Here is a 13,925-nt window from a genome sequence, read left to right on the forward strand (position 1 = left end):
TACTGCTGCACATGGGGCTTCATCACTTGATCCCCAAGCACCCAGTGTGTAAGTATTGGTCAGGAAAATGCTCTTTGTTCTCCTCCTATGAGTAAAGACCAGCAGGGCAGTTGGCTTTCAGCCAGCAAGGGGAGAAAATTATCTCAGAGGCATATCAGACCTCCAGACTTAAGCTGTCACTTAGTCAGAAAGAACCTTCATCTCCTTTTCCTTCCAGAAGCCGTCACACTGGCCCATCCCAGTGATGGTACTCTGCTGATTGGACCCAGTGGTCAGGAAGTACAGCTCATCTAGGCATATTGATAGCACAGTTACGTGTCAGAAGGTGGGAAATGAATCCAACAAAAATTCAGGGACCTTTCATCTTAGAGAAGTTTCTAGAAGTCTATCGTGTGGGCATTCCAAGCTCTCCTAAGGTGATGAATAAGGTGCTGTACCTGGACCCTCCTCCCCTCCACACACACAAAGGACACAGCAGCCTGGTGGACCACCTCGGATTTCAGAGGCAGCATAGACCTCATTTCCAGTGTTCTACTCTGACCCATTTACTGGTTGGTCTAAAAAGCACCTAGTTTGAGAGCAACCTGGACCTTTGGAAGGTGGATGCCAGTAGATGGCAACACCTGGATGCCCTCTCATTGCTGCCCCTTCCAGGTGCACACCTGAAAACGGCCTACAGGGGGAGTGACTTTCCGAAGATCACAAGGCTCGGACCCCGGCCTGACTTGCGTGGTGTTCCACGCTCCATGCCAAGCCTGGGGGACATTCTTCCATGTCTGAGTCTGTGCGTCAGACGCACGTGACAACAGCCCCCAGGAGCTGGAGGTGTCATCCATGTATCCCTGGGGATGTCCCTAGGGAGAAACATCTGGCATGGCCCTCAATCTGAGGCCCCTGCCCTCTGAGCTCCCGGCTGCTGGGGCCTGTGTGTGCTCCAGTGCCCACCCATCTCTGTGCCCTGCAGCCCCCAGGGGAAGCCCCTCCTGGCACCTGCCTGCCACCAGCAGCTGGGAACACCGGTGCTCTCTTGACCTGAGGGTCTTCTGGCATCTGAAATTAATTTCATTTTATTAAGATCGTGATGGATTTTAACGTAAGATAATAGCAAACCTCTGCCAACCTCAGGCACTTTGATAGCTGAAAGCTTTGATTAAAAAATTTAAGTCTGGGATGACAGAATGGTGTAGGGCCAGGGCAAATCAAGCCTCCACCATTCACAGGGACTTTTCTGCCTGGAATGGGGAAGTCTGTTTTCTTACTTTTCCCCAAAGGACCCCCCCAAAATTAAACTCTCCCAAACAAGGTTTCCTTAGAAAATTAAGCTCCATCGTGGCTTTTCTTTCTTTAGCTCTAGCGGCGGCATGTGCTCAGGTTCCCTGGGGGAGATGGGGAGCCCAGCTCTGTGGGGCCTCCCGCTGGGGCCTCTTTCCTCTGGGCTTTCCTGGGGCAGCTGTGGGGAATCCCGGCAGACCCGGCGGCCTAAGACACCAGGAATGTGTTCTCCCCGTTTCAGAGGGCGGTGGTCTGAGATCAAGGCGTCCGGAGGGCGTGCTCCCGCCGGGACCTCTAGGGAAGGGTCCTTCCTGCCACTTCTAGCTCTGGGGCTCCAGGAACACTTAGCTTGTGGCCGAGCGCCACCAAACCCTCACCTGCACAGTCACATGGCCTTTCTGTGGGTCTCTCCTTGGTGTGTCTCCTACAAGGGCGCCTGTCACTGGATTTAGGGCCACCTGGGTAATCCAGGGTGACCCCATCGCAAGAGCCTTAATCACAGCTGCAGAGCGAGGTCCCATTTTCCGAGTCAGGTCATGGTCACGGGTGCTGGGATCAGGACTGGCACACACCTTTTTGGGGTCCCTGACTGTAGTCCTCCTGCCCCCTGGGAGGTGACAGATGATAATACAGAGCACTTTGGGCCCCACGAGAAGGAAGCACAGCCAGGCTTGCTGGGGATGCTGAGGAGGGACGCCCCCACCCTGGCTGGGGCCCGAATGTCTGTGTCCCCCAAGACTGCGTGTGTTGAAGCCCCAACCCCCAGTGGGTGGCATCGGAGGTGGGGCCTCTGGAGGCAGTAGCGTTAGACGAGGTCGTGAGGGCGGTCCCCGCGGTGGGGAGAGGGTCCTTGATGAGGAGAGACACCCGGGAGCCCTCCTGTCTCCTCTCTCTCAGCCCTGCTCCCCCCACCACGTGAGGGCATAGAGAAGGCGGCAGCTGGCAGAGCGCCGGGCAGAGCTCTTTATCCAGAGTCAATAGCAAACGCGTTGCCCACATGCGTGTAGTGAGCCAGCCAACCGGGGCCCGGTGAGAATCGTGGCCACAGGAACCTTCATTTTAACCACAGAGAGGAATATATGTCGGAAGGTAGCTGGAAGCAGAGACGTCAGAGGCTAACAGCTGCTAACTCGGCAGGGTGGGAACATGGGGAATTTAAAAAAATGTGTGTTTTCTCTATTTTCTATTTCTCTACATCTTTCAGGAGGTACTGATAAAGACCTGAGACAGAGAGGCGGTTTTGGCCCCTGAAAAGCTCCCAGTTTAATTGGGGAAAAGAAAGACCCATCAGCAAATATTTATAATGCCACATGGTGTGATACAATAGCCATGAAAAGCCTTATGTGGCCGAGGAGGTTTGGGGAGGAGGGTCTTGCCAATGGGTTTCAGCCCCAGGGAAGTTCACCCTTGACTCAGCGAGACTGAAAAGTGACAATGGAACATTCTTGGAGTGAAAGGGTTTATGCCCAACTTTATTCCCATGGTGGCAGGTCAAGTGCTTAGAATCCCGTCCACTCAGAGCGAGTCTGCGTGCAGCAAGCCGGTCTCTGCCTCCGGGCATCTCTGTCCTGGCAGCCGTCTCCGTCTCTGTCCTTGGTACTGGCACCACTCCCGCCTCTGCTCTCCTGCAGCCGTGCGGCCCAGGGCCCTGGGCAGAGCTCTTTATAAAGAGTCAGTAACAGCACATTGGCCACACATGGGCAGTGGACAAGCTGACCAGGGCCAGGCGAGAATCCTGGTCACAGGGACCCTTCATTTTCTCCACAGAGAGGCAGCGAGAAGGCCATCCCAGCCGAGGGAGGAGCCCTTGCAGAGGCCAGGTCGTGGGGGCTGGTGCTGGGCAGGGTGTGGATAAAGTGAAGTTTCCTGTGGCCAGGATTCTCACTGGGCCCTGGTCGGCTAGCTCACTACGCAAGTGTGGGAAAGACGTTGCTATTGACTCTATATAAAGAGCCCTGCCCAGTGGTCTGGGCGACATGGTGGCATGGCTGCAAGGCTGTACGAGAGCAGAACAGAGGCTGGATTGGTGGCAGCGCCGAGGACAGGGGCCCAAAAGGTGGCTGTGTGAGTAAAGAGGCCCAGAGGCAGAGACTGGGCTTGCTGTGTGCAGACTCGCTCTGAGTGGATGGGATTTTGGTGACTGACCTGCCACCATGGAAATAAAGTTGGGTATGACCCTTTCACCCCAAGAACGTTCTACTGTCATTTCTTTGGTCACACTGAATCCACAGTGAGCTTGCCCGGGGCTGGAACCCATTGGCAAGACACAGAGGCTTGGAGCCCAGGCAGAGGAGAGCTGGAGGCGGCTGAGGACCACTCGTCTCTGACTTTCTGTGGGGCTTGGTCTTCTCTTCGGGAGGCCATGGGAACAGGTTCTGAGGTGGGACATGACGAGAATCCATTTGTGCTTTGGAGAGCTAACCGGGGCTATGGAATATAGACTGAGGGAGATGATTCTGGAAGCAAGGGCAGCCGGTCGGAGGCTGGACAGCCGTCCAGAACGCCCCCTTGCCCCCACCACACACTGCTTCCTTCCCTAGCCGCGCTGCCGCCTCGGGCCCCGGGGATTGTCATCCGACATGAACCGAACCTCTCTGGGTTCCTACCCCCGATGGAGCCCAGCCTCTCCTTGGCGCCCCTGCCGTGGAGCCCTGTTGGGCTCGCTCTCCGCTGCTGACACATTAATTCATGTCTGCAGTGCCCTGGGAAGTGGCACACGCTTTTTATTACCCAAAGAGACAGAAAACTGTCAAGCTTGTGTTTATTATGACACATATAGTTGAAATTCCAAATCTCAGATCTGGCGAGAGATGGAAAGATGTCAGCTGAGTCTCAGAGAAGCCCCTCCGAAGTCCAGCAAATGGGCTCAAGTACCTGGTGAACTGAAATCGCCCTCTGACCTTGCTGGGAAAATCATTTTCCTGCAAGTGGACGGAGCTGCTTACTGCCCTTTATTGTCGCCTCAATGAGATGGGCTGGGCAGACAACAATGGAAAAGAAAGGGGTTTAATCCAACGCCAGCTCGGCCTTGGGGATACCCGAGAAGGCAGCGCGATGAAGCAGCTGCAGGCGAGCCGATGCCCCGGGGCGGACCCCAGAGAGCAGAACGTCTTGGCCAGACGGCACCACCTCCAGGTACTGGAGGCCAGTCTTCCACACCATGAGCTGAGGTCTGGCGTCATGCATGGCAAGGGCCAGGAGGCTGGGCAGTCAGCAGCCCAGAGGGCCAGGTGGGCGTGTCTGAACGCAGGGAGAGGCCCATGAAATGGACACTTGAAGAAGTGATGTCACTGAAGACACGCCCAGTAGAACCTGAATTGTGACCCGGACGGAACCCAGATCCTGGTCGCAGACCCCAGTCCTGCTCACTTGACCGGCGGCGCTCGACAGAGCAACATGCGGTCTTGTTGTGCGGAGCCTTCTGAAGGCGTGGGAGTCAGGGAAGCCGAGAGGGAGAGTCTCCCCACTCGCTGTGGGCGCTGGCTCAGTGACCTCCTCCACCGTCTCTGCCCGTGTCTCCGGAGGAGCCCCGAGGTAACACAGGGCAGCCCACAGCGGGTCACTCCAGCACCAGGCCACAAGTGTGACCCATCTGGGCTGACCTTCCCCCCAGCCTTTCTTGTGTGTGTGTGATGGGAATGGGGAATGGGTGGGACTGAAGGCTGGGGAGGAGGGGCAGTCAGTGTCACAGCTCTGGTCTCAGCATTCAGGAGTGGAGGTGAGTGTTGGGACCAGGTACTTCCACCCACATGTTAGTCCTGAGCCCGGGGGTGTCCTCTCCTTCCCCCAGGGACTAGGTGTCTAGGCCGATGGCCCTGTGTGCGTGATCTCGGGGCAGGGTTTGGGCCCCACATTGCCCCCTCTGGGGAGGTTCTTGCAGCCCTGGACCAGGCATCGGCTTTTCATTACTCCACCCTGGGGAGCGTGCTGGAGCTGGTGGATGGGTTCACCTACTCCACCTCCCTGGACCTGGGGCAGGCTGTCTACACCCAGGACCCCATTCCAAACCTGGCAACCTGCCAGGGCCCTCCCAGGGCTGCCCCACTCCAGGGGGCCTGGAACCTCATTCCTGGGGGGACCCTGTGCCTCTCCTTGCTCGCATCCCAGGGGGCTGGGACCTCTTGGGTGAGCTGCAAACCTCCCTTGTCCTGGTGGGTCCTGGGTTTCCCACTGACTTTATCCCTACTGCCCCCCTCAGCCTGAACATGAGCCAACTGTTCATGGGACTGAGGTCCCCAGGTGCAGGGCTCCCTGGACAGGCGTGAGGAGGAAGTGGAGAAAGCGCACGGCACGAGTGGAACCAGCTCCAAACACCAGCCGGAGCAGTCCCGAGGCCACCCTCCCTCCCGAGGACGCTAACCAGCCCACACATGTGCAGGAGAAGGAGGGACTGTTCAGGGCAAGAAGGTTGTCCTCAGGGGCAACCCTCAGCCGGAACGCTTGTTCGTCCTTACTCCCTGCCACGGATGCTGACCAGCCGGCCACGGGCCCGCTGCTCCCCCGGTGAGCACCCACCCCCTCCTCGGCACAGTCGGGCCTCTGTCCACAGCCCGCGGTGTGTCTTCAGTGTCTCCACATGTGTCTGAGCCGCAGTGTGCTCCTCTGACAGGCAGGGTGACTGGCAATCATCCTGTTATGGTGCCCGAGGGGAACACGGGAGGAGCCTTAGAGGGGCTCCCCTGACACTGGGTGCTGCAGAAAGGACTGCTGGCCAAGCTGGGCCACGTTGGGGCTATTACTTCTCAGTACCCGATGAAACGCCTTTGGCCTCATCCTTCAGGGGCCTCAATTTGGAAAAGCACATGAAAAGCAGCCTTTGGAGGGGAGGCTTGCGATTCCCTGTGGCTGGCCCCAGTCCTTGTCCTCACTGAGGCCACATAAGGGACCTCTGGGGTCAGCAGAGGGGTACCTGGGAAGGTTCAGGTAGGACTTCCTTCAGCAACCATAGGTATGCAGCACCCACTTTGTGCAGGTCCTTTTGGGCCCACTTAGTATAACTGAGTGAAGGAAGCGGACACAATACTGGGACCCCGTCCCGGGTGGAGTCGGGCAGTCACTTCAGGCGTCATCTGCAGGTCACGGCCGGGGAGCATCACGGGCGATGCCGTCATGGCCCCCTCATGTGATGAGGGGCATGACGAGGGGCCAGAGGAGGATCTGAGAATGTGAGTTTTCATGGGGCCCAGAGGGGGCACTGCCCCTGTGCCCAGAATGGGTGGAGGAGGCGTCTGGGGCTTGGGGCAGGGGGCGCCCAGCAGAGCCCAGCAGGTCACCCATCTTTGGATTCCCACGGGCAGGCTGATGACTGGGGACTTCCTACTCGGGAGGATGGGAGAGGATGGGGTGCCAGGACAGGCATGCAGGGTCAGGAAGGAGGGTGGGATGTGCCTGGACAGGCAGGGGAGTGCACAGAGGCCAGGCCCACACAAGGGTGGGCCGGGAGGGCAGTGTGTCGGGTAAGACCAGGCTTCTCACTCTGCCACCCCCCGGCCTTCCCCCAGCCCCAGGATGGGACGGGCTAGGCGCCTTGCTTGGGAGCCCCAGCATGTGCCCAGTGTCATCGATGCCAGCGAGCTGTCATCCATCCTGGTGGGCCAAGTCCTCCACCACTTGGTCCAGGAGGAGCACCTGGGGCCCGCGGTGGCAGAGCTGGAAGGTGAGGGGCTGCAGCCAGGAGACCGTGCAGGGTCCGCTTCCCGGACGGGGGTTCCCTTCAAGGCAGTGAGGGCTTTTCTGTCATTGTAAGGCGCGGGGAATCAGCCCTGGGGTGACCCTTTCTCTGTGTCCTGCTCCAGAAGCACAGCAGAGGCAGCTGGCTCCAGAGACACAGGGAGGGTCCGCTTCGTGGGTGGAGCCCGTCCAGGAGCTCCCTGCGACCCCTGTGCTGGAGCTACGGCCGGTGTCACCTGCTTCAGCCTCTGCAGAGCCGGAGGATGTCCCAGCAGTGGCCTCAGCCCCAGGGCCAGGCCCCAAGCTGGAGCCCCATCAGCCCTTGGGCACGGGGCCTGGAGCACCAGCCTGGATGGCACAGGGCCTGACAGAGCCAGAGGTGGACCCGGCGCCCACCAGACCCCGTGCCATGAGCCACTGGGACATCCCAGGAGTGGTCTCAGGCCCCGAGCTGGAGCCCCATGAGCCTTCAGGCCCGGGGCCCATGGCACCTGCCAGAATTGTACTGGGCCTGGCAGAGCCAGAGGCGGACCTGGAGCCCACCAGACCCTGTGCCATGAATGCCTGGGGCATTCCAGGAGTGGCCTCACGCCCCGAGCTGGAGCCCCATGAGCCTTCGGGCCCGGGGCCCGTGGCACCTGCCGGAACGGCACTGGGCCTGGCAGAGCCAGAGGCGGACCCGGAGCCCACCAGCCCCTGTTCCTGGAGCACCTGGGATGAGCCAGGGGAGGAGGAGCCGACGATCCTGGCGTTTCCCCCGTCCCTGGTGGCCGAGCAGCTGACCTTGATATGTGCGGTGAGTGAAGTGGGCTCTCTGGGATGGGGGTGGGCCTTCCCTGTGTCACGGCCTACTCCAGACCTGCTGTCCCCTGACGTGGACTCCTGTGATGTGGGCCCACATCCTAGCTTCCCCACCGACTCACCCTGTGCCCTGAGAGACTCTCCCCACCCCCAAGTCCTCACTGACCACATGGGGACAGTAGGGCTGGCACTTAGGGATCCTTGCAAGCCAATGAGGAGGAGTGGAGGGAAGGTGGGCAGGGCCTGGCTGGGGTGGGAGGGGCAGGGCATGGGAGGGGTGCTCAGAGAGGTGCTGCCAGGGCCGTAGGTCCTTGGGCCATTGGCCTGGCAGGCTTCCATGGCCTCCACACCTCAGAGGCCCCTGCCGGGTACCTGACTGCTTGGGAGACACAGACACCAACAGAGGCTCTGGGTGGAGTTGTTTCAGGGGAAAATGCACCAGAGTGGGAAGCGGGATCCACGGGGTGGCAGAACGGGAGGCAGATGCCCCAGGATGGGCAGGTGTGAGCTGCCTTGTGTAGCAGGGAGGAGGTGAGCGAGGGTGCCTGTGAGCAGAGCCCCTCCGTTCCCCAGCACTGTGGGGTCCTGTGCATCCGGTCCTGGGCGCCTCTGTGGACGGGGTCCGAAGCCTGGGCGGCCACAAGGCTCACAGCACACCCCCAGCTGCCTGGGCCTCAGCTCTGACTGGTGACTCTGCCTAGGAACAGGGGCACCAGGGGCACAGCTAGATAACCACCCTCCTTGTGATCCCCAGGAGCTGTACAGCAGGATTGAATTCGGTGAATGTAAGACCTACTTAGAGAGCCAGCCACTGATGGAAGGCATTGAGCTCCTGGCCCCCAACATCCATAACATCATGAGGCAATTTGATGCCACGTTTTACTTCGTCACCTCCTCCTGCCTCAGGGCCCCGAGCTTGATGGCCCAGGATAGGGCCCGAGTGGTGGAGTTCTGGATCCAGGTGGCCAAGGTGTGTCATGGAACAGCCCCCGGGGTCCATCCTGGCGTCGTGTGACCTGCTCCCCTCCTTGGCCAGGTTTCAGGATGGGAGCCTGTGATCTGACCCTGTATGGTCCCTGGCCCCCTCCTGCCAGGGGTGTGTGGACCTGGACTCCCATCCCTGGGACACCCTGGGACAGGCATCCCTGGCCCCTTCCTTGGGTTGAGCTACAGTCCTCCACCCAGGAAGGCTGCTCAGCAGGTACCAGGTGTGCTGGGTTCCCTGGGTGTCTGTCTCCTTAAGGACAGGAGTTCATGGGGGGACAGAAGCAGAGAAGCAGGCCATGCTTGAGCCGAGAGCTCTCTCTTCCCTCCCAGGAGTGTCTGGACCTCAGAAATTTCGAGTCCCTCCACGCCATTCTCTGTGCCCTGCAGTGCCGTGCTGTATGTCGTCTGGACAGCACCTGGGGACATGTTTCCTGGTGGGTAGTCGTGTCCTCGGGACCAGGGCGCCTGAGTGGACAGGTCCACCCCTGGGTCTGGCGCTGTCCCCTCGGTTGGCTGGGACCTCCTGGGAGGCGGCAGAGCCTAGGGACAGGGATGGTGGGCTCTTGGAGCCCCCTGTGGGTTAGGCCAGGGGGACCCCTGCAGGAATCCGTTTCCTTCAATGTCCGGTGTGGGTTGAAGCCAACTGGAGATCTTGAGCATGTGCCCTGCAGCAGGAGGTCTCTGCCCCAAGAACAGTGACCTCACCTCAAGCAGATCTGCCCCCGGGAGAACTGGGAAAGGAGGCCACGGGTGGAAACATGCAGCCCCCTCCCCAGGCCACAGAGTCCCCAGGGCTCAGGGCCGTGAGGGAAAGCCTCCTGCAGGTAGTGGATCTTCTGATGCCCCAGGAAAGCTCTCCACCTACTGGCCATGTGTCTCCCTCCTCCTCTCCCCTCCCCTCAGGAAGAGCTTCTGGAGCTATAAGAAACTTCAAAAGAGGGACCACGGGCTTAATGGGAAGCAGCTCCTCGAGGTTCGTGAAGGCTAGAGGTCTGGAAGGGAGGGGTCCTTGGGGCAAGTCCTCTACCGTGCTGTGGCCCTGCCTTGGGGCAGGCTCGACATGTGTGGGGTGACAGGGGGGAGCTGATGGGGGAAGTGGGGACCCCCAGGCCCCGAGGTGTCCCGTTTGTCTCCCTCCCTGGCTCCACTTGACTGGGGGCCTGGTATCCAGTGAGGACCCAGGGGACAGGCCCCCAGTCAGGGCTGGGGCTGGCGTGGGGGCGGCAGCAGGGGTGGGGCCTGTGGCTGAGCAAGGTTGGCCTCTCCCCTGGGTCCCCTGAGCCCGTCACTGCCCCTCTGAGCCCTCGGGCTCCTCATCTGGTCATGGAGGGTTGTCGTCCCCCTGGGGTGCGGCCTGCCAGGTGAGCAGTGTCCAGGGAGCACAAGATGGGCTTTAGCTTTGTGCCCATCCCACCTGGTCATGTGAGGGGAGCCGTAGTGATAGCCAGGTGACACGGAGTCCTCAGGGCACCCTGGGAGGCAGAGGGACCTCCCCTGACACTCTGGAGGTGAGGAAGCCTCTCAGGGCAGCCGGTCTCAGCCCAAGGACTCCCATGAGTATGTGTGTGCTGGAGCTGGGGTTGCTCTAGGCTGAGAGCCTGCTGGAGCTGGGGCAGCATAGGTGCCAGGGGACTTGGGCAAGGCATCCATCAACCAAGGTCTGGTTGTGGAGGCCACGTGGGAGGGGAGCTCGAGCACCTGTGTGTCCTGGACCTTGCAGGAGGCGAGGGCCACAGTGAGGCGACGGCGGCAGGCCCCCTACAGATACCTGGATGGGAAGACGCAGGTGAGAGAGGCATGGCCAGGGTCACGGGCAGTGGGGGCGACCCTGCACCTGCTCCTGGTGCCACCTGCCCTGAGCTGCCGGCACTGGGGGGACCAGGAGGAGGGCGAGAGCAGCTGGGTACAGGAGAAGGTGGAGGGCAGGTGCAGGGACCACAGGGCCTGGGACTGGCCAAAAGCCAGCCCTGGGAGGGCCGGGGATGAGGGGAGCAGGGCGAAGGTAGGGGAGGGCGGCAGCACAGGGTGGTCCAAGGGAGCTGGGGGTTGCGCGTGTGGGGTTCAGGGGAAGCTCTGTGTGTACCCCTGAGGCAGGTGGGGACTCATCACCTCCCCACCCTGGTGGCACAGGGCATAGTCCCGTTCCTTGGATATTTTCTGCGTGACGTGCCCATAGACCAACTCTCGAAATATAATGAGGACGTGAGTGACCCAGCAAGGCACAGGAGGGCGAGCATGGTGAGTTTTACAGAGAGGAGAGCCCCCAGTGAGCCCAGACCTCTCAGCACCGCCCCCCCAACTCCTGAGCAACCCCTTCCACCCCACGAGCTGGGCTGCTTGGAGAGGACTGCCAGAAGGACCTCCCCTAAGCCGTAGTCCTGGCTCTAGGGCAGGTGGGGCCGAGGGCTAGAGGGGCAGCATCTGGGCAGGACTGGCATCCCCCTCAGGCCCTCCCCAGGGGGAGGGATACTGCTCCTTCAGGGCAGGAAGCACATCAGGGGGCTGGCAGTGCCTTCCCGCCTGAGGCCCCGTCTCCCTGTCTGCCGTCACAGAGTTGCGTGGGAAGCTTGGCCTCAGCTCCCCAGTCCACTCCCCGCCTCTCGGTAGCCCCGATCCTGGGCCAGGTCCGGGTGCTCTTTCTTGTCAGGCCGGCCCCTTGGAGGGCCCTGGCTCTCCTCCACCTTGAGAAAGGGTGGGGACGTTCCGGCCTCGTTCTGGGCTCAGAGGGCTGCTTCCGATGCACTTTGGCTGCCTTGCTGCCTTCCAGGGTGATGGTATAAAATAAGAGTTGAGTGCCCAGCCATGAAAGGTGAGGGATGGAGTCAAGAACCCCTGGGCAGGACCTTGTCCGGGCCATCCCCTGGGTCTAACGTGTCTTGAGAGAGTTAAGACATGCAGAGCTGAGGACACTAAAGGCTTTGTCAGGTGGGGGATGGGGGTGGCATCAAGGCCCCCTTCCTGGAGGAGCTGGAGACCCAACACTGGGAACAGGCAGGGCTGGATGGCATTGGAGGGAAGGCGGGTTCCCGTGTGAGCAAAGATCCGGGACCATCCCACTGCCCCACCCCTCACCCCCCTCCCTGTCTGCATCCTGTCCTTCCTTGCCCCAGGTCACTCTCATCGGACGTGAGATCATGATGCACAAGCGCGTGGCCGCGCTGTATGACCTGGAGCCCGATGAGCGCTTCCTGTCCTTCTTCCAAACTGAGGAGCTCCTGGATGAGGAGAAGAGGTGAGGCTGGCAGGAGTCGGGCGTGGGCTGTAGCTGCCGGCAGGCTTGGGGAGAAGGTCCTCCTGACGTGTGGCTCCAGGGGCTCACAGGGGGCCCTCTGTCCTGCAGCTACCACCTGTCCTGCCAGCTGGAGGCCTCAGGCCAGTGGGCCGGCATGAAGGAACTGTTGCAGTTCTTCAGGTCCCACAAGATATAAACTTAGTGGCCAGGGCCAGGTGAGTTTCTGGCCTGGGGCCATTGGCAAGGGGTGGGCTGTTCCCCAGCCTTAGGGAACCTTTGGGCCACATTGGGTGTGGGGGCATCCTAAAGACCAGTGGGGCTGGCATGCCAGCTCCACTGCCAAGCAGTCCTGTCAGTCTGAAGGGTGGTTCCCCTCCCTCTCTGGGATCCATTCTCCTCGTCCGTGAGGAGGTGACGCTCAGGGGCCTTCCTGTGACAGGAACCCCCCGGGTGCTGGTGATTGGCAGGACCCTCCGCACAGGGCCCGGAGCACAGAGGGCAGTGGGGATGGCGTGGAAGCAGGATAATGGGGGGAACCCGGGATAACCTGCCTCTTCTGATCACCCACGTGGCCCTGTAGCTGCTGTCATCGGGCCCGTGGTCCTGCTGGTGTCCTGGCTGCATGCGGACGAGAGCTTCATCCCCTTCGGGCAGGCGGCACCTGGCGCCCCAGGACCCCAGTCTGCCTGCTGCTCCTCCTCCTCCGGCTGCTCATCCTGAGCCTCTACCGGGGCAGCTGCTCTGGCACCTCCTCTGTCGGGAGACTCGGGCATCTCTCCAGGCTGCCGCTGCATCCTCAAGGACCCGTACGTAGCTGCGGCCAACCTGGACACCTTTGTGCTGTGTCAGCCCCTCTGCTTGTGGCCCACTGGACAGAGGCGAGCTGCCCCACCATGTGGAGGGTGTCACCATTCCTGCATGTGGCTTCCCATGTTGTCGACACCACCTGCTGCCTGGGTGCTGTCAGCCACTGAGTTGTAGCCACAGGGTTCCAGGAAGAGGTGGGGCCGTCCTCACCAGGTCTGGCCTTTCCCAGGATGGACACTGACATGGTGCAGCGCTGCGAAGAACCACCATCCCTGGGTGTGCAGCAGAGGCATCTGAGGACGCAGGGATGGCCGGCCACTACAGGTTCCCAGGGCATGCTCCCAGGGGGACCCCCTCTAGAACTTTCTCATCCCTGCGAAACAGCCTCCCTAGGGATTAAAGATGGTGATGTGAGAGATGAGACAGAGTCCCCCTCCTAAAAGCACATATTAAACAAAGAATATAATTAGTGCAAGTCATGCTGAAAGAGCAACATGAAAGAAGGCTGCACCGGACTGCATACACCTGGAGAAAAGAGCAGAACTCACGGAACAGGGTCAGGTATCAAAGCTGTGACCCGGCAGAACCGAAGCCCTTCCCCCACCCCAGCCCAATGGCGGGAGGAAGAGACACAGACCTGGAGGACAGAGATTCGAGCTGCTTGTGGAAAACAGGGATTCATATCCGGCTGATCTGGGTGGGAAGTTTGAAAGACTTCCTAAAAGCGAGAGGGCTGCTAAAGGGACAAGGAGTGCACAGACCTCAGCACTCAGGAGAAAGGAGAGGTAGAAAAACTTATGGGGGTACACTCTGCCCAGCAGGTTGGGAACTTAAACAATGTTCAGGAGCTCCATCCCACTGGCTGGCTTCGCATCTCCAAGGTCCCCCACTGTGATATGCAGCCTGCTGTGTCTTCCTCCCAGCTAGCCCTGCACCTGGCTCACAAACTGGCTGCCCCTACCCTGGCATCAGGCCAGCCAGAGGGAAGCCCTGCCTACAGCAGCTATAAACACAAAGCATAGAGGCTTACACCTGTGTGTTCAGTCCTGGTTTTGGCAGTTGAGACAGGCAAAGCAGCCAGGAAATAGGGGACAGCTCTTTCCTGCCCCCCAGGCACCAGCACCACTCCCCTGTGACCCCCAAGATCACTCCAGTG

General features: G+C 60.5%; 1 protein-coding gene across 1 annotated transcript; it reads left to right on the forward strand.

Annotated features, from left to right (window-relative positions):
* Positions 1-2,766: 2,766 nt before the first annotated feature.
* Positions 2,767-13,527, forward strand: LOC140848802 (uncharacterized). Its single transcript, XM_073233083.1, has 13 exons — positions 2,767-4,806; positions 5,471-5,775; positions 6,348-6,437; positions 6,774-6,928; positions 7,068-7,738; positions 8,498-8,713; positions 9,061-9,164; positions 9,634-9,703; positions 10,451-10,516; positions 10,861-10,968; positions 11,841-11,962; positions 12,071-12,177; positions 12,543-13,527. The coding sequence occupies exons 1-12, from the start codon at positions 4,669-4,671 to the stop codon at positions 12,156-12,158; spliced, it is 2,133 nt and encodes a 710-aa protein (XP_073089184.1). The 5' UTR covers positions 2,767-4,668; the 3' UTR covers positions 12,159-12,177; positions 12,543-13,527.
* Positions 13,528-13,925: the final 398 nt, after the last annotated feature.

Source organism: Manis javanica, chromosome 4, assembly GCF_040802235.1.
Source record: "Manis javanica isolate MJ-LG chromosome 4, MJ_LKY, whole genome shotgun sequence".
NCBI lineage: Eukaryota > Metazoa > Chordata > Mammalia > Pholidota > Manidae > Manis > Manis javanica.

Coding starts and splice junctions, on each gene's coding strand:
- LOC140848802 (XM_073233083.1), top strand. CDS start 4,669: ATGCGGTCTTGTTGTGCGGAGCCTTCTGAAGGCGTGGGAGTCAGGGAA. Junction 6,929..7,067: donor CGCGGTGGCAGAGCTGGAAG/GTGAGGGGCTGC, acceptor GTCCTGCTCCAG/AAGCACAGCAGAGGCAGCTG. Junction 11,963..12,070: donor CTCCTGGATGAGGAGAAGAG/GTGAGGCTGGCA, acceptor TCTGTCCTGCAG/CTACCACCTGTCCTGCCAGC.